The sequence below is a fragment of the Bombina bombina genome, chromosome 4 (genome assembly GCF_027579735.1).
Source record: "Bombina bombina isolate aBomBom1 chromosome 4, aBomBom1.pri, whole genome shotgun sequence".
NCBI classification, from domain to species: Eukaryota; Metazoa; Chordata; class Amphibia; order Anura; family Bombinatoridae; genus Bombina; species Bombina bombina.
The window spans coordinates 791691556-791717659 of NC_069502.1; the positions used below are offsets into that span (position 1 = coordinate 791691556).

Genomic DNA, 26104 nt, shown 5'->3' on the forward strand with positions numbered 1-26104 from the left:
CATAGGGCTAATATTTGTGCCCAAGATGAGGAAGCTCCAGTGTCACATAATTTTTTTTCTGCAGGCCACACAGTAGAGAATCTCAATTTGTACTTCCAAATACTAGAACAGGTAAAATTACCCAGACAAGGTGGATATAGAGAATTATTATTGAAAAGCAAAACATAATGGATTTTTCATCTTAATACCCTGGTACCCAATGGCATGAATAAAGAGTTATATTGGTCCCCCATTCATTAATTGTAATTCTTTTTAAATTTAGGGTTTGCCTATTACTCTTATGAGCAGGTTTTGTTAAAATCAGTTATATATTTGTATTAGGCTAATGAAATATAAGTAGGAATTTTAATTCACTAGAGGACCTATATTTAATTTTTACGAGTTATATTTATATAGGATGGTGCAGGGTTAATTTTCATTCAACATGACTATGGGGTAACTCCTAAAACTTTGTTGTGTAACTGCAGTGCCATGGAATAAATAATTGGAAGAATATACCTGGTGTTGCTGTATGCTTTTATTTCTTGTGGATCATTTTGGGTGTCGGTAGGCACCATCAGCGTGCACAGGATTGATATCAGTAAGTGTTTGCTGGACACTTTGTATTTAAAGTATTTTCAGATGTGTAAGATCTGATTTCCAAGCAAAATATTTCCCACATTCAGAACATGAGAATGCCTTCCATCTTGTATGAATTGTCTGATGTCTAAGAGGTGATTTCAAGGTAAAACATTTCCCACATTCAGAACATTAAAAAATACTTTCTCTCTTATATGTATTTTCTGATGTCTAATAAGAGTTGATTTCTCAGTAAAACACTTCCCACATTCAGAACATAAAAATGCTTTCTCTCCTGTATGAACTTTCTGATGTGTAATAACATGTGATTTCTGAGCAAAATATTTCCCACATTCAGAACAGGAAAATGCTTTCTCGCCTGTATGAATTTTCTGATGTCTAATAAGATGTGATTTCCGAGCAAAACATTTCCAACAGTCAGAACATGAAAATGCTTTCTCTCCGGTATGAATTTTTTGATGCGTAATAAGAACTGATTTCTCATTAAAGCCTTTCCCACACTCAGAACATGAAAAACGTAAAAAAGCTTTCTCTCCTGTATGAATTTTCTGATGTCTTATAAGACTTGATTTCATGGTAAACCATTTTCCACATTCATCACATGAAAATGCTTTCTCTCCTGTATGAAGTTTCTTATGTGTATTAAGATGTGATTTCTGAGTAAACCCTTTCTCACATACAGAACATGAAAATGCCTTTTCTCCTGTATGAATTTTCTGATGCTTAATAAGACTTGATTTCATGGTAAAACATTTCCCACATTCAGAACATGAAAAATCTTTCTGTCCTGTATGAATTTTCTGATGTGTAATAAAATATGATTTCATGGTAAAAGATTTCCCACATTCAGAACATTTAAAAGCTTTCTCTCCTGTATGAATTTTCTGATGAGTAATAAGATGTGATTTCATGGTAAAACATTTCCCACATTCAGAACATGAAAAATCTTTCTCTCCTGTATGAACTTTCTGATGTGTAATAAGATGTGATTTCTCAGCAAAACAATTCCCACATTCAGAACATGAAAATGCTTTCTCTCCTGTATGTATTTTCTGATGTCTAATAAGATGCGATTTACGAGCAAAACATTTCCCACATTCAGAACATGGAAAAGTTCTCTCTCCTATATCAATATTCTGATGTGTAAAAAGAGCAGATTCCTCAGTAAAATCTTTCCCACTTTCAGAACATGAAAATGCAATATGTCCTGTATACAATTTCTGTCTTAAAAGATTTGATTTCCTGGAAAAACATGTCCCATATTCAGCGCATACATTTCCCACATTGCTTCTTTGATTTTGAAGAAGCTTGAAAGAAGTATCTGTACTTTCACCATTACTAGGATTACTGCAGTTTGTAAAGTCACCTGTTGATAAGAAATACAATGCAGTTAATATTAGTTATGAATGATATTATTATAATTTGAGGACATTTTAACTGTTCAAAATGAGTGTCTACCAACAAGAGTAAGTGGCAGGCTATAACCCCTACACATTTCCCCAGCTTCATGCTAAGACTTAAAGGGATAGTCTAGTCAAAATTAAACTTTCATGATTCAGATAGAGCATGCAATTTTTTTTTTTTAAATATTTATTTATAACCAACAATGAATACAATATCCATATCGGCAAAAAAAAAAAAAAAAAAAAAAAAAAAAAAAAAAAACAAGAGATATTTCAGTTTGTCATACATGTTATGATAACAGAGAAGAAAAGAAAACGAAAAACAATATCAACCAAACATGAAGTATATATTATAATTCATATATACAATAGATTAACCTGAATTATCCACCTATTTGGTCATTACTCATTGTTGGAGTTTTTTTATTTTATTTAAATTAAAACAAAACAAAACAAAAACAACCCGAGAGAAAGAAAAAAGAAAAAAAAAAAAAAAAACAGAAAAAAGGGAGGGAGGGGAAAGGGAAGGTGGCCATCTCTCATTCATCTCGCCCAGCTACCAGATGCCTAGTAAGATTAGTTCAGAATTTTGAAATGGGAAGATCATATATTCTTTTTCATTTTCAGGGAGTGATTTAATATATACTGCCCATTTATTGAAAAAATTCCTTATGTCCTCTTCATTGTCTATGTCTGTATCTTTTTGTTCTAATAAGCATTGTTTTTTTAGACAGTTTTGGATTTCGCATACGCTGGGCGCTGAGCGCGTTTTCCATTTTTTACAAATTAAGTATCTAGTGGCTAATATCGAGACAGAGATCAAGTTATCATTGGGGTGGCGTTCAGTTAGATTATCGTTACATAATATAATTTGATATAAAGTGAGAGTTACAGGGGGAATTTTCAGCACCTTATTCAACCAATATTCAAGCTTGCACCAAGTATTTCTTACTTTTGGACAGAACCAAAGCATGTGTTCTAAGTTGGCTGCCGGGAATGAGCATTTGGGGCATTTATCGAAGCCTGAGTTGTGAACCCTGCGACCCGTTTCCGGAGTAAAATATGCCCTATGGAGAATTTTGATATGTGCTTCCCGCCAAGTAGCTGAGAGAGTTGTTTTTTTCACTTTGCTTATAGAATGTTGCACTATTTTTGAGTCTACCCTATTTTGTTCTGACAGTGAAGTCCATGTTAGAGCAAGTCTTGCTAAATTCTGGTTGCCCCTGCTAATAGCCAAAAGATGATAGCATACAGAGATAGAAATCCGATCCACAGACGTAAGTGTAAGCCAATTTTCAAGTTTACCTAATTTCCAAGACCATCCTACCTCTCTAGTTGTTTCCAAGAAATAATGCCTTATCTGTAAATAAGCAAAGAAATCTTTGTTGGGTAAGTTATATTCCCCTTTTAATTTTTCAAATGTTTTAATGGTTTTTCCGTCCCCATCTATCAGTAAGATCAGTTTATTTAATCCATTATTGTGCCATCTGTTGAAGACCTCAGACTGTAGACCGGGTTGAAACTTTGGGTTCCCTATCAAGGTGAGGTGTTTTGAAATTTTAGGGTTAAAAGATAAAAGCTTTGATATTTTCCACCAAGCCCTGATAGGGTTGGATATAGATTTAAGTCTTTTAATTTCTGGGGGTAGCTCTTTAGGAGGGGAGTGTAGGAGTGCTAGGGGAAGATAAGGATCGCAGACATTACTTTCAAGATGGTTATTTAGGATATAGTCCTTAGATAAGATCCAGCTACTAGATATTCGTGCCAAGGAGCTGAGGTTGTATGCTCTGATATCTGGCAGTGCCATACCTCCGGAATCGCATGGGAGAGAGAGTTTTTTAAGGGAGATTCGTGCTTTTCTCCCTTGCCAAAGAAATTGGCTAATCAAGCTATTGATTAGTCTTACATCCTTTTCGTACAGGATTACTGGGACATTCAGAAGTATATAAAGGAGTTTCGGGAGGAGAACCATCTTAAATATTGCCACTCGACCCGAGACCGAGAGTGGATGTGTGTGCCAGGTTCTCAGCTTTTCTTTAATTTGCCTAATAATAGGGGGTATGTTAAGTTCATATAGTTTGTCGGCATTCACCGGAACATTTATTCCCAAGTATTTAAATGAATCTGTTATTCTCTTGAAAGGGTTTTCTGTACAAGAGTCTTTATCCCTACGGATCCAGAGAATTTCTGACTTAGCTGTGTTTATTTTGTATCCTGAGAAGGTGCCAAAATGGTCTATTATTTGGATAAGTTTTGGGATGTTAATTTTAGTGTTAGATATATATAATAGTACATCGTCTGCATATAGGCCGATTTTCATTTCATGATTTGAGATCTTAATTCCTTCCAAGTTTTGTCTTACCATGATTGCCAAAGGCTCAATGGCCACGTTGAACAGGAGAGGGGAGAGAGGACATCCCTGGCGGGTTCCTCTTTCCAGAGTTATTGATGGGGATACCATGCCATTAATGATTAGGCGTGTAGCTGAGCCTTTATAAAGGTTCTTGACAAATTCAGGAAATTTGCCCTTAATTCCAAATTTTGTCAGGGAGGTGTTGAGATGCTTGAAAGTGACAGAGTCAAACGCTTTTTCTGCGTCAATGGACAGAATAGCCATGTCCGGTGCTCCGGGCATTTCCTCTCTCCCCCCTCCCGTCTGCCGGGCCTTTTCCAAATATTCAAGTGTAAGTAATAATTCCCTTATTTTTGCCGAGGAGTTCCGTCCATTCATGAAGCCCGCTTGGTCCGGATGGATTACCTGTGGGAGTATTTGCTGTAATCGAGCTGCTAAAATGGAGGTAAGAATCTTGTAATCTGAATTAAGTAAGGCTATTGGCCTATAAGATTCTTTGAGCCTTGGGTCCTTCCCTTCCTTGAGGATCAGAGTTGTATGTGATGCCGAGAATGAAGGAGGGACTGGTTTACCATTCATATAGAGATCATTATATAAATTTATTAAATATGGAGAAATTTCTAAAGAAAGAATTTTGTAAAATTCACCAGGCAATCCATCCGGACCTGCTGCCTTACCAGTGGGAAGACCAGAAATTGCCTCAGTTAGTTCTTGCGCTGATATGGGGGAGTTAAGGATACTGATATCTTCGTCCGTTAGCGAAGGGCTTTTGATCATATTCCAGAACTCCGTGGCCTTGTCATGATCATAGCCTTTGCAGGAGTATAACTCCTGATAATAGTTCACCAATGTGGATGCGATTTTATCCGGATTTAGGATTTGCACACCCTTCTCTAGAAGTTCTTCGATATAGGGTTGCTTTTTTTCGTTATTGACCATTCTGGCAAGCATCTTTCCGGACTTGTTCCCGAATCTATAAAGTTTAGCCTGGGTTTTTAATTCCTTTTGTGTTTGTTGAGTCAAAGAAAATGTATCCCGGGCTTCCTTAGCCTGTACGTACTTAGACCAGTTTAAGGCGTTCTTCTGTAATATGAATTTATTGTATGCATTAGTTAATGCTTTTTGTATCTCTCTCTCCCTTACCTTCAGTTTCTTGGTCAGGGCTATCTTGTAGGTTAGAATTTCTCCTCTAAGGACCGCCTTGGCGGCTTCCCAGAACAACTCTGGACGTTCGGTATATTCTGAATTAAACCGGAGATATTCCTCAAATTTAGATCTAATGTGGGTTTTGAATTTCATATCTGTCGCTAAATAATATGGGAAGAAGAAGCGCGAAGATTTGAATCTTGATTGTTCAGGCTTAATGTCTAAAGTAATAGGGGCATGATCTGATAGCAATATAGAGGTGATTCCTGCTTGGGCTCTCAAGGAGCCCAAGCGCTCATCTACGAGAAAGAGATCTATGCGAGACATAGTTTTATGCGCTTTTGAGAGGCACGTGAATTCCTGAACATCTGGGTTCTGACTTCTCCAGATATCGTATAATGCTAGGTTTTGTTTTAGTTTCTTAAACATTTTAAATTCTAAATTATCCTTTTTCTGTTTTTTTTGCTTCATAGATTCTCTAAGTCTATCTAATGGGGAGTGCGGTGCCATGTTGAAATCGCCACCTATAATTGATAGCCCCTGATTGTACAGGAGGAATTTAGTTTGGATTCTATTCCAGAATTCTGGGTCAAAGGTATTAGGGCCATATAGGTTGCAAATTGTATAAATTTCCTGGGCGATTTTTACTTTTATTAGGACATATCTCCCCTCCGGATCGGGCTCGCAGTGGATCACCTCAAGCTGAGCTCTTTTACCAATTAAAATTGCCACTCCCCTTTTTTTGCCTATGCTTGGCGAGAAGTATACGTCTCTTACCCATGAGGACTTAAGTTTGTTAGATTCTTCTGAATTGAGATGGGTTTCCTGGATTAATCCTATATCAGTCTGATATTTCCTTAGTTGTGTTAATATGGTTTTCCGTTTAATGGGGGTGGAGATCCCTCCCACATTCCACGAAACTATTCTAAGTTTTTCTATTTTTCTGTGTCTTTATAGCATGAAAGTAAGGTGAGGGAGAGAGGTAGGGGAAAAGGGAATGGAGAGAGAGAAAAAAAAAAAAAAAAAAAAAGGAAAACAAAAAAACAAGAAAAAACCACCTGACACATATGGAACTTGACCCATTTAGCCCTACATAAGAGGTCTTCCCAGTTATCGAACCTACACTGTTTAAGTGGGAGCTACATCGTCTGTTGCTAAGGAGTCTAAGGATGAGAAGAATTTCTCGGCTGCGTGTGCCTCCAGGAAAAGATGTGCCGTTCCATTCACAGTAACTTTTAATTTAGCTGGGTAAAGTATGGTCGCATTTATTCCAGAATTTATGAATTTAGTGCATATAGGTGCCAGATCTCTCCTTTTGGAAGCTGTCTCAGCCGAGAAATCTTGAAAAATAAGGATCTTAGCTCCATTAATAATGAGAGGTTGTGTTTTATGGTAATGCTGGAGAATAGAGATTTTGTCCTGGTAATTGAGTAGCTTTACAATAACAGGTCTAGGCCTGTTAGATTTTTGAGCTAATTGTGGTGGGCCCAATCTGTGGGCCCTCTCTACCAAGATGTTGTTGTATAAGGGCGAGAGTTTGAGAGCTGTCTTTAGTGTGTCAGAAACAAAGAGGGCAAGGTCCTCATATTGTTTCTCCTCTGGGAGACCTATTATTCTGATGTTATTTCTTCTGCTACGGTTTTCAAGGTCTTCTAGTCTCATAAGGATTTTTTGATTACTACTACTGATGCTGTCCAGCTTAGTGCCTTGTACTACTACCGTATCTTCCAGATCCGATACTCTCTGCTCGACCTCCTGCATTCTTGAGGAGAATTGTCTGATTTCCTGAGATAGAGAGGAAATATCCTGCTTAATTTCCATCCTAAGAGCATCGAATTTGGGAGAGAGGGCATCAGAAATGCTGGCAACTAAATTTTGGACATTTAGTACTTCAGGTGTGGCTGCACTTAATAAAGTTGATTGAATCTCAGCTATTGAGTCCTGTGTGTTTTTGGATTTCTTATCTCTTTGTCTACCTGCCATTCCTGGTGAGGATACTTTAGAAGAGATACCAAGAAATTTATCCATGTACTTCTCTATAAAAGAGAAAGAAGCAGAGAAAAGGAAAGAAGGGGGGAGAGGGAGAGGAAAAAAAAAAAAAAAAAAAAAAAAGGAAAGAAAGGACCGAAGAGGTGCAAGGGAAGTGGGGGACTGTGGGGAGATGGTACGTGACCTATGGGAGGTGGTTGAGTCGGGCAGGAAGTTGTGAGTACGCCAAATCTAGGGTAGTGCCTTCGTGTGGAATTTTCCAGTTGTGTTGTTTGTGATTATAAAAAAAAAAAAAAAAAAGGAAGAAGTGAGCTAAGGAGGAATATATCTCAAGATCCCTAAAAGGGAATCAGTGGGGTGGGCGTAGAAGAATGCACCAATTCAGTGTCGGGCTGTGGCTTGTGATGCCCTATTTAATTTACGTGCTATTTGGGTGATTTGTGTAGATGAGTGAAAAAAGAGAAGAAAGAGGGAAAAGAGGGGGGGAGGGGAGGGGGGAAAAAAAAAGGGAGAAGCGTTTAGAGTAACGTTGTATATTCGCGTTTACCCTATATGTTATTTATCTGCTCGCATTTTTCTAAGGTATGAGGGCTTTAGTATTTTTGATCACTGGGTTTAGGATATTTGGCAGAATAATAGCGACAGTAAGTTGGTGGGGAACTTCTTTAGTAATAAGAAGTCAATTATCAGTGCTCTTGTTGTATTTTTAGTTTTAGTGCAAAATCGCTGAGATAGAGTATCTTTCCCAAGTTTTGAAGCTACCGGATATTGCACAGTGCTAGATATATACTTATTTACTTATGGCCCAGAATCTTTCAGTGTACTGAGTATCAGGGGTTACCATGCTCTTATTGGTAATAGATGATATGAGTAAGCAGATAATATTGATTCAGGGAGTTCTTTAATATCTAAGGGGTTGATTAGAGGTATTTTATTTCTAAGAGAAGGAGCTAGGGGAGATTACCCCTGTTTACTATTATTGTGATAAAGTATTGAATACTACAGGTAGGTCAGGGGATTGCTGCCTGTATCCCTATTGTATTTTTTTTTTTTTTTTTCCCTAGACACAAGGCAGGGAAGAAACTCAGGTAATACAGATAAATTTTGGTTTTCCAGCTATACTAATTATCGTGTAGACCTTTCAAAGGGTCAGCGAGAATGTTGATTAATAAGAAGATTCAGTTTGAGCCTTAGTGACCCAGCTTTAGTAAGATACCTGTATATATAGCGTAGTAACGCCTTTAAAAAGCCATCAAACAAAAAACAATTCCTTTTTGCATATGCAGTATAAGTATGTACGCACTCTAACAAAGCTAGACAGTGTTATATACAAAACAAGAAGAAAAGTGCAACATAATCAGTTGGTAGTATCAGGTTTTGAAACTTTTGTATCAGAGAGGAAAACAAAAGTGAAGGAGCTTATTCAAGTTTGTTAGAGACTGAGACTACCAGATATTGCGCAGTGCTAGATATATGCTTATTTCATGTGGCACAGTAATTTTCAGTATACTGAGTATCAGGAGTTACCACGCTCTTATTAGTAGTAGGTGATATGAATAAGCAGGTAATTTTGATTCAGGGAGTTCTTTAAAATCTAAAGACTTGATTAGAGGTATTTTATTTTTAAGGGAAGAAACTAGGGGAGATTACCCCTGTTTATTATTGTTGTAGTAAAGTATTGAATACCACAGATAGGTCAGGAGATTGCTGCCTGTATCCCTATTGTATCTTTTTCGTAGGCAAAGAGCAGGGAAAAAACTCAGGTAATACAGATAATTTTTGCTTTTTGCAGCTATACCAACTATCATGTAGACCTTTCAAAGGGTCAACAAGAATGTTGGTTAGTGATATGATTCAGTTTGAACCTTAATGACCCATCTTTAGGAAGACATGTGTGGCGTAGTAACGCTTTTAAAAAGCCATCAAACAAAGACAATTCCTTTTTGCATAAATAGTATCAGTATGTACGCAATCTAGTAAAGCTAGACAGTGTTATATCCCAAATAAAAAGAGAAGTGCAAGATAATCAGTTAATAATATCAGGTTTTGAAACTTTTGTAACAGGTAGGGGGAAAGTGAGAGAGCCTATTCGAGTTGTTAAGGATTAAGCAAATATTCTCATAGAAGAAGTCTTTTTGTTCTCGGTCTCTTCTTAGGTTCAAATTGCCCCTGTATATATTTCTAGTCCACAGTTATGATATCAAGATAGGGAGCAAGAGAGCTTGTTGAATGTAATTAAGTGCTCTAGACGATTTAGCGTCTCAGGTTTATCCCCCTTGGTAAGCTTCCAGGCCATTCGCCATCAACCTGATTCTTTCCCTTTCTCCCCCCTTCCTCCTCCTATTCACCTCTGCCTTTAGCAAATTGACTTTTAACGGGTCTGGCCTGAGACTTTTAGGAGCCTCTTCAGGTATCCAGGAGCAGTGTTTGACCCACAGTGCAGTAAGAAAGAAGTTCAGGTAAACTCACCCCTTGCCTCCGCCTGTCCACTCGCCGTGTTCGCCAGCGACATCCAGGTCCCCGCAAGCCGACACGGGGCTGCCTCCAGTAGCCGTTTCCCCTCCGCCCCTATCGAGGATCACGCTCGGCTCTCCTCACGCAGCAACGGTGGGAGGAGAGCAAGAGGGCTGCATCAAACACCGGCGTCAGCCGGAGAGGGACGGCTCCAGCGTCAGAACCCCAATCCAAAATCGAGCCCAGCTCCCTCCCGCGCAGCACCGGTGGGGGAGGGAGAGGGCGAACACCAAGCTGCAACGCTGCAGGGGGGGCACTTCCAGCGGTGCCGCAGGTGAGGTTCAGGTAATTTACAGAGCGGTCGAAGATGCTGAGAATTTTCCTGGCGAGGGCTACAGGCGGAGTGGGGGAGATAAGATTTGAAGTTTGAGCGGAGTGGCAGAGTTTAGTTTTGAAGGAGGAGGGAGATACAGTCTAAAGCAGAGAACGTAAATAGCGTGGTGAGAGATAGTTTTTAGGCTGGATAGGTCAAAATAGAGACAAGATGAGTCCAGGCAATGAAAAGAGTTAGTATGAACCAGTGGGATGGTGGGCCACTGGTAAAGGGTTCCAGAGCTGCTTTTACCAAGCTGTCCTTACAAAGAGCCCCAGGACTTGGGGCAGGCGCGCAAAACAATCCACCGCCAGTATGTGTGTGGCTGGAGGTGTGGGCTCAGCAACACCTGTTGAGCTCCTCCTCCACCGGAACCTCTCTCTATGGCATGTCTCTAGAGCATGCAATTTTAAGCAACTTCCTACTTTACTCCCATTAACAATTTTTCTTCATTCTCTTGGTATCTTTATTTAAAGATATCAATCCAATCAGCAAGTGCTACCCAGGTCCTGAACTAAAAATGGGCGGGCTTCTAAGCTTACATTCTAGGTTTCTTAAATAAAGATACCAAAAGAACGAAAAACAATTGCTAATAGGAGTAAATAAGAAAGTTGATTAACATTGCATGCTCCATCTGAATCATGAAAGTGTAATTTTGAATAGACTATCCCTTTTAAGAACAGTTTACTAGACATTAAGGAATATTTTATATGTATTTTATAGCAAACATTTTAAAAAAATCATGTAACAAATATATTTTCAGAAGATCTCAGATCCAAATATTCTACAGCTGTAGCAAAACACATAAGAATCACTTATACAAAATCTGTAACAGACCACTCACTATTCTATAATTAGCAAAATAATCAACTAATAACATTTATGCTTACCTTAATTTATTTCAGGGTGGTGAGAGTTGTTGATACAATACTCCTGGGAATTACTTTTTCTATCCACTAGGGGGAGGCAAGCATTCCCAAACTTCAAGGGCTCTATAAAACCCCTCCCACCTCTAAGGTAACTATTCTAATGTATAGAAAAGCAAAAAAGAGATAGAAAAATGAGCAGGGAGAAAAAGAGGTGCTAAAAATGTAGAAGTACCACCAGAAAAACAACAACAGGGTGGGGTCTCATGGACTATCACTACCATGAAAGGAATGAATTTATCAGGTAAGCATAAATTATGTTTCTTTCATACAGGTGGTGAGAGGCCATTACTCCTGGGAACTAATATCCAAGAAGTGAAGTCCATGAGTAATGAGTGTCGGACCAGAATGATATATCATCTATAAAGACGTTTGTTTTTTCAACTTTTTTGTTCACAATACAAGACAGAGTTAAAATATAATATTTTTTTATATTACACAAAAAACAAGGAAAATAAGTATAAAAAAGAGCTTTCCTATTAAAGGCTACTTCAGAAGAAGCAAAAACATAAAAATGGTTTTCTTAAAGGCCCAAGATATGGCAACAAGCCAAGTAGATTGGCCAGTAATCCATAGACTGAACCCCCTCCAAGTAAGCCTGAATCAAAAGCTTAAGCCAAGAAAACAGCCATAGCTTTCTGAACTTCCCTAGAGCCAAAAAAATGAACAAACTAGAAGTTTGCCAGAATTACTTAGTTGCCTGTAATGAGTACAATGAGCTCAGACAACATCAACATTATGGAGAAGCCTCTCCATGGAATGCTTAGGATTAGGACAAAAGGAAGAGACAACAATCTCCCTACTCATATTGTCAGAAGATACTACCTTAGACAAAAAGTCAAACTTAGTTTTCAAAACTGCCTTACCATGATGAAAAATAAGATACAAATATTCACAAGAAAGAGCAGATAACTCAAACTTTTCTAGCAGAAGAAATAGCTAAAAGAAGCAAAACCTTCCATGAAAGAAGCTTGATATCCACTTTATGCATGGGTTCAAAAGAAGGAGCCTGCAAAACCTTTAAAACCAAATTAAGACAGAGGCTCTCAGAGATAATCCGCGTAGCGATTAGCGATTTTTTAAACTAACACAAGCACAACAAATACAGCTGAAGTGGCAGGCTGAATATATGTCGGTAACAGCTGTACAGTCAAAAGAGAAGAACAAGCATTTCCCACCTGCTGTTTAGAGTAAGTCTTAATACAAATACAGAGACGGGCAGAAGTTCTTGTGTGATCACACCGTGAGAGGAACTGACAGGCCGAAACACTGAATGCTGGGAAAACGGCACAGTACAATGTCTTAAGGTAAATACCTAACAACCTATACACTTATTGAGTAACACCACAAAGGTCCGACAGAGAAGTTAACAAGCAGATGTAATAGAGGTGTAGTGATTATACCTTTGATTACACCTTAGTAAATACAATTTAAAGGTAATCACCCAACTCGCAGGAGGTCTAATTGTCATAATACAATAGTGTGGAGAACTAGGAGGAGCATTTAGCCCACACAGAATACAACAGATGGATGTATCATTTAATTACTACAGGAGTTTTCTCAGGACTTCTCTTTTTATTAATATACTTTTTTTTTTTTTTTACCAATTTTTCACAAACTTTAATAGATTTTTACCACTTGGCCCCATGTAGACTATATTAGGTACTATATACTATATATTTTGTTATAGGACTTTTTTTATGATATCCGGATAATTTATTTATGTTTTTAATGATACTTTATATATACAAATAAATTAATTAATGGGTTAATCTAATTATCTTTCTTTGTTTTTTTATGCACTATTAAGTCTTTAGATTCTTTATGTATTAATCTGAATATTCTCTTTTGCATTTTTATGCACCTTTATGCTATATTAGATCTATGGTCTTTTTTAATTCCTAGTTCAATTTAATCCATAGTAGGTTCCTTGATTGCTGACTGAGCACTGCATTCTCTGTTTTACTCAAATTTATATCCACCTCTAGGGAGTAAAAACAGTGAAGATATTATCCAGGTAAGAAAATGCCAATAAAAATAATAGCAATGCCAATAAACCCAGAAACTTTGAAAAGATCTTGGAAGCAGAAGCCAAACCAAATGGAAGGGCAACAACTGATAATATTTGTCTAGGATGGCAAAGCTCAGAATTAGATTATGATCCTTGTGAATAGGAACATGAAGAAATGCATTCTTTAAATCTATTGTGGACATAAACTGACCTTACTGCACCAAAGGCAGAATAGTCCAAATAGTTTCCATCTTGAAGGTAGGTACTCTGAGAAACTTGCAAAAACTAAAAATGAAATGTATGCTTACCTGATAAATGTATTTATTTCTTGACACGGTGAGTCCACGGATCATCATCAATTACTGTTGGGAATATCACTCCTGGACAGCAGGAGGAGGCAAAGAGCACCACAACAAAGCTGTTAAGTATCACTTCCCTACCAACAATCCCCCAGTCATTCAACCAAAAGAAAGGAGAGAAAGGAGCAACAGAAGGTGCAGAGGTGCCTGAGGTTTAAATAACAAAAACCGTCTGAAAAAAAACAGGGCGGGCCGTGGACTCACCGTGTCAAGAAAGAAAGAAATTTATCAGGCAAGCATAAATTTTGTTTTCTTTCTAATGACATGGTGAGTCCACGGATCATCATCAATTACTGTTGGGAATTATTACCCAAGCTATAGGACACAGACGATAAGGGAGGAACAAGACAGGTCACCTAAACAGAAGGCACCACTGCCTTAAAAAAAACAAAAAAACTTTCTCCCAAAGGAAGCCTCAGTAGAAGCAACATATCAAATTTATAAATTTTAGAAAAAGTATGCATAGAGGACAAAGTTGCAAACTTGTTCAACAGAAACTTCATGCCTGAAAAGCCCAGTAAGAAGAACCAGCCCTCATGGAATGAGCCGTGATTCTCTCAGGAGGCTGATGTCTGGCAGTTTCATAGGCCAAACGATAATACTCTTCAGCCAGAGCGAATGAAAATGAGCCGTAGCTCTGACCCTTGCATTTCCCAGAGAAACAGACAAACAAAACAGAAGACTAGCGGAAATCCTTAGTCGCCTGCAAAAATAATTTCTGCACACGCACCATATCTAGGTTGTGGAACAAACACTCCTTATGAGAAGAAGGAATAGGGTGCATCTATTTCCTGATTAGTATTCCTATTTGAAACCACTTTATGAAGTAAAACTAAATTAGTACACAGAGCTACCTTATCTGGATAAAAGATAAGGGGAAACATACTGCAATGCCGAGAGTTCAGAGACTCTCCTAGCAGAAACAAAACCATCCAAGATAACATCTTAATATCTAAGGAATGCATAGGCTCAATCAGAGCCTGATGCAAAGCTATAAGAACAAGGGTAAAACTCCAAGGTAGAGCAACTGATTTAACACAGGCCTGACAAAAGGATTGGACACCCGGCACGTCTATGAGACGCCTGTACAGCAGAATGGATAGGACAGAGATCTGACCCCTGAGGGTACTGACCCAAAACCCCTTCTCCAAGCCTTCCTGGAGAAAGACAATTCCCAGGAATCCTGACCCAACTCCAAGAGAAACCCTTGGATTCACACCAATAAGATATTTACGCTAAATCTTATGGAACACTTTCTAGTAACTGGCATGTAAGCCTGAAACATGGTCTTAAAGACCGATTCAGAAAAAACACTCTTAGACCAACTAAGCTATCAATATCCAAGCAGTCAGCTTTTAGAGAAAACGAAAATAGAATGAAGGAAGGAACCTTGATTCAGAAGGTCCTTCCTCAGAGTCAGTCTCCAAGGAGGGAGAGGAGATGAAAATGTCAAATAAATGACAACTGAGGCCAAGCACGCACCCTGACAAATGTACTCCTGAAAACCAGTACAGGAGGGAGTCTCTTACCTACTGATCCAGATCTATCCACTGAGACAGATCCGAACATTTTCCATTTTAGAGAAAATAGCAAAAGGAATGATATCTATGGAAACCATCAGACCAATTCCCTCCAAAACATCTGGTTACAAAGTGACTAAGCTATCTACCGGACCACCAGAAGACAGCAGGGAGAACAAAAGGAAAAAAACTAATTGATTACCTGGTCCCAGTTAGAGATCTTCTAGTAGATAGAGAATCTATGAAGGTCCCCAGTAAATCACCCTTGCAGATGGAGCAAAGGAACTCTTTTCCAGAATAATTTCCCAATCCATAGGAAAGAAGACTGGACAAGGTCACTTGAAAAAAAGCTTGGTCGAAGGTATGACACCTGATCATATAGGATCCAGAATCCCCCTTACAATATTCCAAGACCGAGAAGTCCTTCTAGGATGACAAAACTCAGAAACTTTAGAAGATACCGATCATAGGAACAAAAAATACACATCCTTCAGGTCTATGTTCGCTTTGAACAGACCCTTCTTGAACCAAAAGAAAATGGATACTACTCTGAAGGTAACTTCTTCCCTGAGAGAACTTGAGGAATACATAGATCTCATTCCAAGAATGGAACAATCATTTCAAGAGATAAAGATCTTGAACCCAGTTCAAGGAAAACCTCTCATCAAAACTGGACAGCAGATACTCTAGAAGGAGAAATCTGCCCACGGGAAGAACTCTTAGATTAAACTAAGGTTAGTTGGATACCAAGACCTGACAAACCCTGCAGAAAAAGGAAAAGAAAAATTTTCCGATAGTCCTACTATCATGACATGTGGTAGAAGGATAATTCTGCCAGACCTAATCTAACAAGGTCTCATCCTTAAAAGGAAAAACCAGAAGCGTGGGATTGTAGAAACCTAAAATATTAACCACTGCAGAGCTATAACCCTAGGCTGAACCACAGGTAGGTTTCTCCCTTGAAAAAAATCAGCCACAATGCTTTAAAAGATATGCTGCTTTGTTAAGTATGGAAAGAAGGGCACAAAGGCCCATGACTGGGTTCGAACTCTAAACCATGAGCCTTCAAACCAAACCTGCTAACCACTAGGCCACAACAGCCATCAGCGGGCTTGCACAGCAAGTCTAAGACGACAATGCATTGCTCTGAAAGAACAATTAACCTCCAGCGTTAAAGACAATGCAATAGCACTTTGTATTGTAAACTTGAAAAGCACGGCTAATCCCCCCGTAAGGGTCTCAAGGTGCTGCTCATTTTATCAACCTCGGAAGGATGAAAGGCTGAGTGGACCTCGCTGGAGATTGAACCTTGGGCTGCTACAGAGCTCAGCCACAGTGCATTATCATGCTGAGCTATCTGTCCTTTTATCTAAGGACCCGTAAAGAGCTAGCTACCCTCCATAGGAGTCTAGGCTCTCTGGCCCAAATTGCACCATGCATTTAAATGGAGTCAGCAACAGAAAAAAAATGTTAAAGAATGGGAGACAGAGGGAAATGGTATCTCCAGTACCTCCTATTCCTGTGGAATCTCCATAGCACGACTAGAAACACTACCACCTAGGAAAGAAAATCGTAGAAACTGATAAAGTTTACAAAAGTTGACAACGATAGGAGTATCGGTGTCATCCAGGTAGCTAAAACCTCCTTTAACAGTATACGAGGTGTGCAAGCATACATCTGAAGTTGTCCACTCCAGCATCAGATGAAGGAATTATACTGTTCAAATATGAAATTCCCATCAGGAACCACCAGCGGAACCTCCTCACCAGTCCAGGAGAGGGGGCGATCTGAGTAACAGAATAAACAGAAACCTTACTATCCGAAAATGTAGATGTTCTCTTGCATTTTCCCTGTATGTAAGGAAAAACAGACAAAGCTGCAGATACCACAAAAGATACCTGAGCTGCAAATATGTAAGCAAATACACTCCTCCAGGAGAATGAGAGGAACCGCAGGGCACTGCATGTGACGCCATAGAGGCTTGGGACATAAAAGGAGAAAGCTGTGGCAGTGCCTTAACAGCATCATCCTGGGAGATATAAAGTTCAACCAATCTGTACATTTAATAGCCTTAGCTAGACCAGAGGTACAGAAAAAAATAAATATTTAAACTAAATCATAGGTGTACAAGACTCTCAAAGAAAATCCTTATCTCTTTAAAGATTGCATGTAATAATGAAGGACAGATGTACAATAAAACAGATTGTACATCCAGAGCAAAACACCTTTTTGATAATTCAAAGACATTAATACTGATAATAAAACACAATTTTATTAAACCTAGTTCCCAGACCATATGATCCCTACTAGGACTTAATGACAACTCCTATTGAAACACGGGCACTCATTTATGTGCTGCCTATAGCTGCTGCAATCTACAACTGCAGTGCTTAGAAGTTGAGAGTGAGGGATCTATAGCAAACATTCTCAATCAGACTTCTGGAAAACAAGGCAGAGTCTCCAGAAACCCTGTAAGGTCTAAAAATGGCGCCACTCCGCTTCCGAGAAGAAAGGGGCGAGCCCACAAAAACAGCATGGCATGAAGCGCTTAACTTCGCTGCAAAACTCCTCCAAACACACGAGGAGTTCCTGTACACAACCATATTTCTTTATCCCAGACTGACTACATTATCCTGTGTGTAAAAAGACATCGCTACCTGCCCTTCACTCCACAACAGTGCAACATGTCACCAGCCCCTTAGGAATAGCACAAACAGAAACCGCACTCTCCTAACAGTCCCTGACATAAACAGAAGGGACTCGGAGGGGGGCTGCTAAACAGAAAACTAGAAGCAGCAGTATATGAATCATGCTCAGAGGAAATAATATTACTCCCTTCCCATGGAACTGTAACCATAGGAGTACCAGGGATAGATTGAAAACTTTCAAAAGTTAATAAAATGACTTAAAAAGTACAGTTTGAACTCCATAGCTGGTTAACACCTTCCATGAAGAGAATTTACCCCCAAGTCTCCTCACATGCCATTAAAGTGCCTGTGCACTGCCATACTTATCCTTCATAAGGATATTTGTCCCACATTAAAAACAGACAGGGCTTAACCCCTTTAGTGCCAGCCTCCTAGCCCCAGAAGACAAAAATGCACTTACCTGCAGTCTTGTCGTCCGGCAGGAGGATGACTTACAAAGCTTGAGAGGATGTCACTCCTCACAGAGACCTGTAACCAAAGAAAGGATAGAGTAAACCTACTCATACTTTCTATACCAGGGCAGCAACATGTTAGCAAAATGCAGTGAAGCCTCCTCCACAAGTTCCTAACTGCTTTAAAGCCACCACTGCCCTGCTGAAGAGACTTAGGTGAAGTACAGCTACACCCAGCACATAAGGGAAGATCAGAGCAAGCTTGCCGAAGCTTCCAAAATAAAAACTCTTGATAGAAGAATCATTAACAGACACCTAAACATTCACCTCCTCATTGCACCTAAGGCAAAGAGAATGACTGGGGGATTGTGGGTAGGGAAGTGATACTCAACAGCTATGCTGTGGTGCTCTTTGCCTCCTCCTGCTCTCCAGGAGTGATATTCCCAACAGTAATTGATGATGATCCGTGGACTCACTGTGTCATTAGAAAGAAAAGTGCGCTAAACAGCTACACATTAGCCAGTATAATAAAATAATATGATTTTCCTTAAATGCTGCTTGCATAAACAGATTATATCAGTATTGCATACATTTTACATAAAATACTTTGATACCCTAAAAATACCACCAAGTGACACAAAGTTAAAATATAAGAGTGAAATCGTAGAAAACAGTCCAGGAAAGCTTCCGGATATGAAATCAGCAGAAAGACCTGTGTGTGTCACTGCTGAAAATCAGTTCCACTATATGTAGACCTTGGTGTGTTTAAATCCCCCGGTTCATCAAATTTGGTAAGAACTTGTGTGTATTCACTTGCCTTGTATTTCGCTACACATTCGTCTCAAATAATGTCCTTTAGGGGCTCTCGCGGACCTTACCACTTCTGCGTGCGACTCAAAGGCACTGTTTCTCCTCTGCTTGCCAAAATTCCGTGTTTGCGGTCATGTGGTTCTATTCGGCCAATGAGAGTGCTTCTTGAGCCGTAACCACACTTAGTACAGCAAGTAACTGCTCCAGGATTCTATTCCTCCTCTGTTCACGAAATCCAGATGCAACATCTATGCATTTCAGCCTCTTACAGGCCTTTATCAAGATGACTGGATATCTCACTTGCTTCCCTTTATAAAGGGTTTATCTCTTTGTGGGAGTGGTCACACAGGCTCAATGATGAAAGAGCGTTTCAACCATAATTTCACGTTTTCCATCTTGTTACATTGTAAATTAGAGAGAGGGGGTAACTACAAGAAAAAATTGCTATACCAAGAAGCCAATCACATCTTCGCATTTGGTAACTATACCCAGAAGGACTTAATGTTAGATTAGACCTAAACCCATTCAACTAGTGGAGATATATATATTATTTTTGACAGCGCAAATATACCAAAACTTGATTCCCATATCTGAACATCCACTTTTTAAGACATACATAATACTTAGTACAGTGCTTGACTGGCACCTTGAAATTAACCCCATGTGGCCCAGATTTTAATTCCCCAAAGTGTTCTCCCACTTTTCTCACCTACTGCTATTAATCGTTATAAGCCGCATCTTAATTTAGTCCCTCGGTGGGGCTGGTTAATTTCTAGGCCGCAATCAACTAAACGCCTCAGAATGCTGCGCGTGTAGAGGGGTGTGTGGTTCTGTTGGCTGTTCACATGAACTTCCTTGTTGCGCCGCAAAGTGAGTCATCATCCAGAGATGAGTTCTCCTGTCAGTGCACCCTGTGTGTGAGGCGTATACCTGCCCTTCAGCCCTTGCATATATTCACCCTTCCCTGGCTCCCTGTCATTCTGTGGCTTTATTTAAAAAAGCATCTCATTGTGCAGGACTCCGGAGGAGGTTACCACCACTGCTAGTAGTGTAATGACGCCTCACTGCAGCCCTTCCTGTTTGTTTCCAAAGAAGCCCGTTTCATACCGCACTGTGCACAAATAAAGCTAGTTCCTATACCAATGCTTTATTTGTGCACAGTGCGGTATGAAACAAGGAAACAAACAGGACGGGCTGTAGTGCAGCATCATTACACTACTAGCAGTGGTGGTAAACTCCTCCTCCTGAGTCCTACACAATAAGATGCTTTTTTTAAATAAAGCCACAGACTGACAGGGACCAGAGAGGAGTGAATGGGAACTCGTGATTTTTACATTTTATCTTAAGCAGCTGTTTCTTAAAATACTTTTCAATAAGTTAAGGATCTCTGCTACGGAGCAGTAACAGCAATAGAAGTGTTTAAGAGGGAATGACTGAAAAGCTTGTGCTCACACTGCTGTCCCTGCTAATATTTCATGTGGCTACTAAGAAATTGCTATTGCTATTTTCTGTGAACTAACATAGAAAAGTGCTGCACAAGTTATTTCAGACTCCTGTTTGAGAACGTTAGAGTATTTGGCTACATTTGTTACAATTGTGCTCTGGGCAGACAGCCAAAGAATGCTGACATTTTTTATTTTTTTTAAATAATTAACATAGGCTGCTATTTTACACTTAGTGAGACACATGGTACCAGATAGCTACTGCAGATTCACCAGTTACCATTTCAACGTAATTATCTAAACTCTCTGTGATACATTTAATAGTCTCTTGTTGTCAGGGTACCAGGAATCAGACTGAGACGTGAAATGCAAAAATAATCACAAAAAATAATAGAGTCCAAAAGCAAAACGACAAGCCAGGAGTCAAAACCAGAGCAGGTAGTTAGACGAGCCGGGTCAGGAGCCAAAGCGAGTAGTCAGACGAGCCAGAGTCAAGAACAAAGAGAACAGCAGAATCAGGAACAAGCCAGGGATCAGGAACCAGAAGGGACGTCAGCCAAGCCAGGTAATACACAGAAACGGAACACAGGAACTCTGAGCAAATGTAAGGGCAAAAGCATACTAAACAGAGGCCCTTTAAATAATAAGTGATGACATAAGTCTGAGACTGCAACCTGTCACACACTGATGATGTTCACCAGTTTGGTCATAAGAGGGCGCTTAGGTGAGTGAGCAGCATTAAACACTCTGCAGTAGATTCAGTGAGAGAGGTGAGTAAAATGGCAGCCAGCAGCAAATAGCGAACAAAGCAGGATGAAACCCTGACACTTGTGAAGCCATAATTTATATGGTATTTGATAGCAGTAATATTGTAAATTAATGTCAGTGAATAAAGCATTCATTTAATAAGATCTGTGTGACCGATATTATACTTCCTTATGAAGCCATAATATTCAGCAGAGATGATAGTTGCTGCAGAGTTTAACTTTTTTTAATTATTTTTATTAATTAATTTTTTTAATAAACATTATGCTTTAATTAATATAACACAAGATGTACTAAAATTGTATTTATAAATATACTTGGGTCCATGTGTGCTTTATATATATATATATATATATATATATATATATATATATATATATATATATATATATATATATATATATATATATATATATATATATATATATGTATGTGTATATATATATATATATATATATATATATATATATATACACTTTACCAGCAAGACAGGATCTTAAATCACTTGTCCAATCACCACAACAGACTAGCACTCCAAAAAAGGGAGAGGGCAGATTCAGGTACCCCAGCAGAATACAGAAGAACCACAACAAATAGGGGCAGTTGTTAACCTCTCTAAATATGAATTGACTACTGCACAGTTATCACTTTTAAATAAAGGTTTAAGTTTTTCACCAGTCACAAATTTTGATTTATTTCACACATTCACAATTTTAGATGTGAATAATTATATACGTAAAATTGTTTTAAAAAAACACTTTTCTACTATAGATACTGAATCAAACACTCATACATCTATAGCACAACTATCTTCACCCTTTCCATCAGTTGGATTACACTATGCTGAATTAAAAGATCTAACACATCTTATCACTCTATCTGCACAATCTAATACACACCAACAAATCACACCGGATGTTAAATTTAATTTTAAGGACAAATCGTATTTCTATCCTATCCATAGTCGTGATATCAATATTGACATGTATCAAAGAGCCATTGAAAGGGATCTTATATCTCTCAACAAATACAGACTGAGACGCATACAACAAGGGATAATCTCTCTAAATTAGAAAGGAAAGCACTATACTCTCTCAAAAATAATAGAGACATTGTAGTCACTCAAGCGGACAAAGGAGGGGCTGTTGTGATTCTTGACAAAGAACAGTACCACAATGAGGTTATGTCTCAACTTAATAATGATAGCTTATATACTAAGCTTTCTTACAACCCAACCTTGGCCTATAGACAGATTATGATGTCCCTATTAGATACAGCCATAGAAAATAACGTTATGGATAAGGAACTAGTAGATTACCTTCTAATTGAAGATCCAAAAATACCATATTTTAGAATCACACCTAAGATTCATAAGACTACTACAAATCCACCAGGCTGGCCCATAGTGGCAAGCAATGGCTCTTTGTGTGAAAGATTAAGCGAATGGCTTGACCACATACTTCAACCTGTAGTACTTGCACTCCCAGGCTATATCAGAGACAGTTCGCACTTGATACAACAACTTAGTGATATAACCTGGAAAGAACAATATTGTTGGCTTACAATAGATGTCATAGCTTTGTATTCTAACATACCCCATAATCTAGGTCTTGAATCCCTGTCCAATATGCTATACAGATACACAGATTATGACTGTAACTTCATAACATTTATTGTTACAATTGCAGAATTTTTGCTGTCTCATAATTATTTTGTCTATAGAGGTGAATATTACCTACAAAAAAGCGGGACTGCCATGGGGGCTAAATTTGCCCCCGCATTCGCCAATATTTACATGGGCTGGCTTGAATTCTGTCTAATTTTTTCTGATCAGTGTCCCTTTGCAGACAATATAATTATGTATGGTAGGTTCATTGACGATCTCATTATAATATGGAATAATGAAGGGACAAACACCATTGATAATTTTACAGCATACATTAATTCTAATAAGTTTAATCTGAAATTTACCAGTATAAGCAATAAAACAGAAACAGACTATTTGGACGTCCATCTTAACATTGATACAGACTATCAGATACTGACCTCAATATATAGGAAACCCTTAGCAAAAAATACAATATTACATGCAAACTCTTGTCATATACCACATGTTAAGAAAGGAATTCCTAACGGTCAATATTTGAGAATACATAGAAATTGTTCTAATATGGCTATGTATCTTAAACAGGCTACTGACCGAAAGACTAACATCTAGAGGTTATAATAGAAATAGCCTTTTACAGACACAACATCAAGTCTCTAAAATTGATAGGACATCACTTTTTCAGTGTAGAAAGGACTCTAGAATAGAATACAAGATGATAAAATATTGTTTATTACTAGGTTCAGTTCACAATACAATCAGATATGTGATATTATATCTAGGAATTTGCCTATACTACATGTTGATGATAATCTCAAAGTTATTACTGATAGAAAAAAATTGAAATTTGTAGCGAGAAGGGCCCAAAGCCTAGGTGACATCACTAAAAGTGATTTGTCAGATAAAGAAAAACAGAACTCTAAATTTTAGTGGCTTAACCCAACTAATGGCTTCTATAAATGTGGCCATGTCCCTTGTAAAAGTTGTAACTTAACGTAAAAAGAGAAGTCCTTTCGCTCGACAAATACAGGCAAAAAATACGATATAAGGAGTAGGATAGAATGTACTACACAATTTGTCATATACCTAATTACTTGCCAATACTGCCAGTTACAATATATTGGGATTATGACTAGAACTTTGAAAGAAAGAATTAGGCAATATTTACTATCTTTGGATGAAAAAGAAGCTAAAACACCTGTTGCCAAACATTTTAGAGTACATGGGAAAGGTACTAAACATTTTTCATTTATTGGCATAGATAGTATACAAAAAACAGCTAGAGGAGGCAATAGAACTGATTTATTATTAAAGAGAGAAGTCTTTTGGATTATTGAGTTAAATACAAGAGCTCCTTATGGGATAAATAAGAGACTTGATATGGATGCATTCATTCATTGATATATAAATTGTTCTTAATTCATTTGGATTGGTATTTACTATATATTTTCTAAGAATTTTCTCTAAGAATTTTCTTTAAGAATCTTCCCTAGGAATACACTGATAGTGTGTGATAGTATGGATTGGTATTTGCCGTATTTACTTAGTTGATGTGCCATTAGGATATTGACTAAGATTAATAAATAAATAAATAATTAAATTGGTTAAATTTTACCATATATCATTATCAGTATTGACATAGATAGGTATTTCTCTTATCCTATTGGAAATAATATGGACTGGTAATCCTTGTATAATTCTATCCATTTATTATAGAATTAGGATCCTTACACTTACGGATGGTATCAGCTATATAATTTGGAATAAAAATACATAAAAATTAAGAAAAGTTCTTTCATAAATTAGGCCCCCCCCTCCCTATCTCTCTCTTTGCTAAATAACACCAAGTAACTATAATTATAATTATTTTATAGTGTGTGCTTTCTTAGCATTGATTTTATCTTCCTCCCTTATCTGTCTAGCTTAAATGCTAGAATGAGTTGAGTTTAGCTATAGGTATTTCATATTAAACATTACATTTAATTTTATACTTTCATTATGATTATGTATTTAATAACTATTAATTTATTAATTTATTTTTAGTTTTTAATATGTTTATACTTACTTTCATTTTATTTTTATTGTTCTAATTACTGTTTATTCTTTATTTATTGGTATACTTATTTGATTTTGTCTATTCTGTCTTATTTATATTTTTGATTTTTTATTATTATTATTCTTAATCATTACTGTTTATGTTACATTTTATTTATGTACAGTGAGTGCAGAATTATTAGGCAAATGAGTATTTTGACCACATCATCCTCTTTATGCATGTTGTCTTACTCCAAGCTGTATAGGCTCGAAAGCCTACTACCAATTAAGCATATTAGGTGATGTGCATCTCTGTAATGAGAAGGGGTGTGGTCTAATGACATCAACACCCTATATCAGGTGTGCATAATTATTAGGCAACTTCCTTTCCTTTGGCAAAATGGGTCAAAAGAAGGACTTGACAGGCTCAGAAAAGTCAAAAATAGTGAGATATCTTGCAGAGGGATGCAGCACTCTTAAAATTGCAAAGCTTCTGAAGCGTGATCATCGAACAATCAAGCGTTTCATTCAAAATAGTCAACAGGGTCGCAAGAAGCGTGTGGAAAAACCAAGGCGCAAAATAACTGCCCATGAACTGAGAAAAGTCAAGCATGCAGCTGCCAAGATGCCACTTGCCACCAGTTTGGCCATATTTCAGAGCTGCAACATCACTGGAGTGCCCAAAAGCACAAGGTGTGCAATACTCAGAGACATGGCCAAGGTAAGAAAGGCTGAAAGACGACCACCACTGAACAAGACACACAAGCTGAAACGTCAAGACTGGGCCAAGAAATATCTCAAGACTGATTTTTCTAAGGTTTTATGGACTGATGAAATGAGAGTGAGTCTTGATGGGCCAGATGGATGGGCCCGTGGCTGGATTGGTAAAGGGCAGAGAGCTCCAGTCCGACTCAGACGCCAGCAAGGTGGAGGTGGAGTACTGGTTTGGGCTGGTATCATCAAAGATGAGCTTGTGGGGCCTTTTCGGGTTGAGGATGGAGTCAAGCTCAACTCCCAGTTCTACTGCCAGTTTCTGGAAGACTCCTTCTTCAAGCAGTGGTACAGGAAGAAGTCTGCATCCTTCAAGAAAAACATGATTTTCATGCAGGACAATGCTCCATCACACGCGTCCAAGTACTCCACAGCGTGGCTGGCAAGAAAGGGTATAAAAGAAGAAAATCTAATGACATGGCATCCTTGTTCACCTGATCTGAACCCCATTGAGAACCTGTGG

At 38.2% G+C, this 26104-nt stretch overlaps 1 protein-coding gene across 1 annotated transcript in view; it reads right to left on the minus strand.

The window, feature by feature from the left end:
* Positions 1-499: 499 nt before the first annotated feature.
* Positions 500-26104, minus strand: part of LOC128656986 (zinc finger protein OZF-like) — a 127448-nt gene continuing 101843 nt past the window's right edge. Inside the window, exon 5 of the mRNA XM_053711195.1 lies at positions 500-1945. Coding sequence (XP_053567170.1) covers positions 720-1945 — 1226 coding nt within the window. The 3' untranslated portion in view covers positions 500-719. The remainder of the gene's footprint in view (positions 1946-26104) is intronic.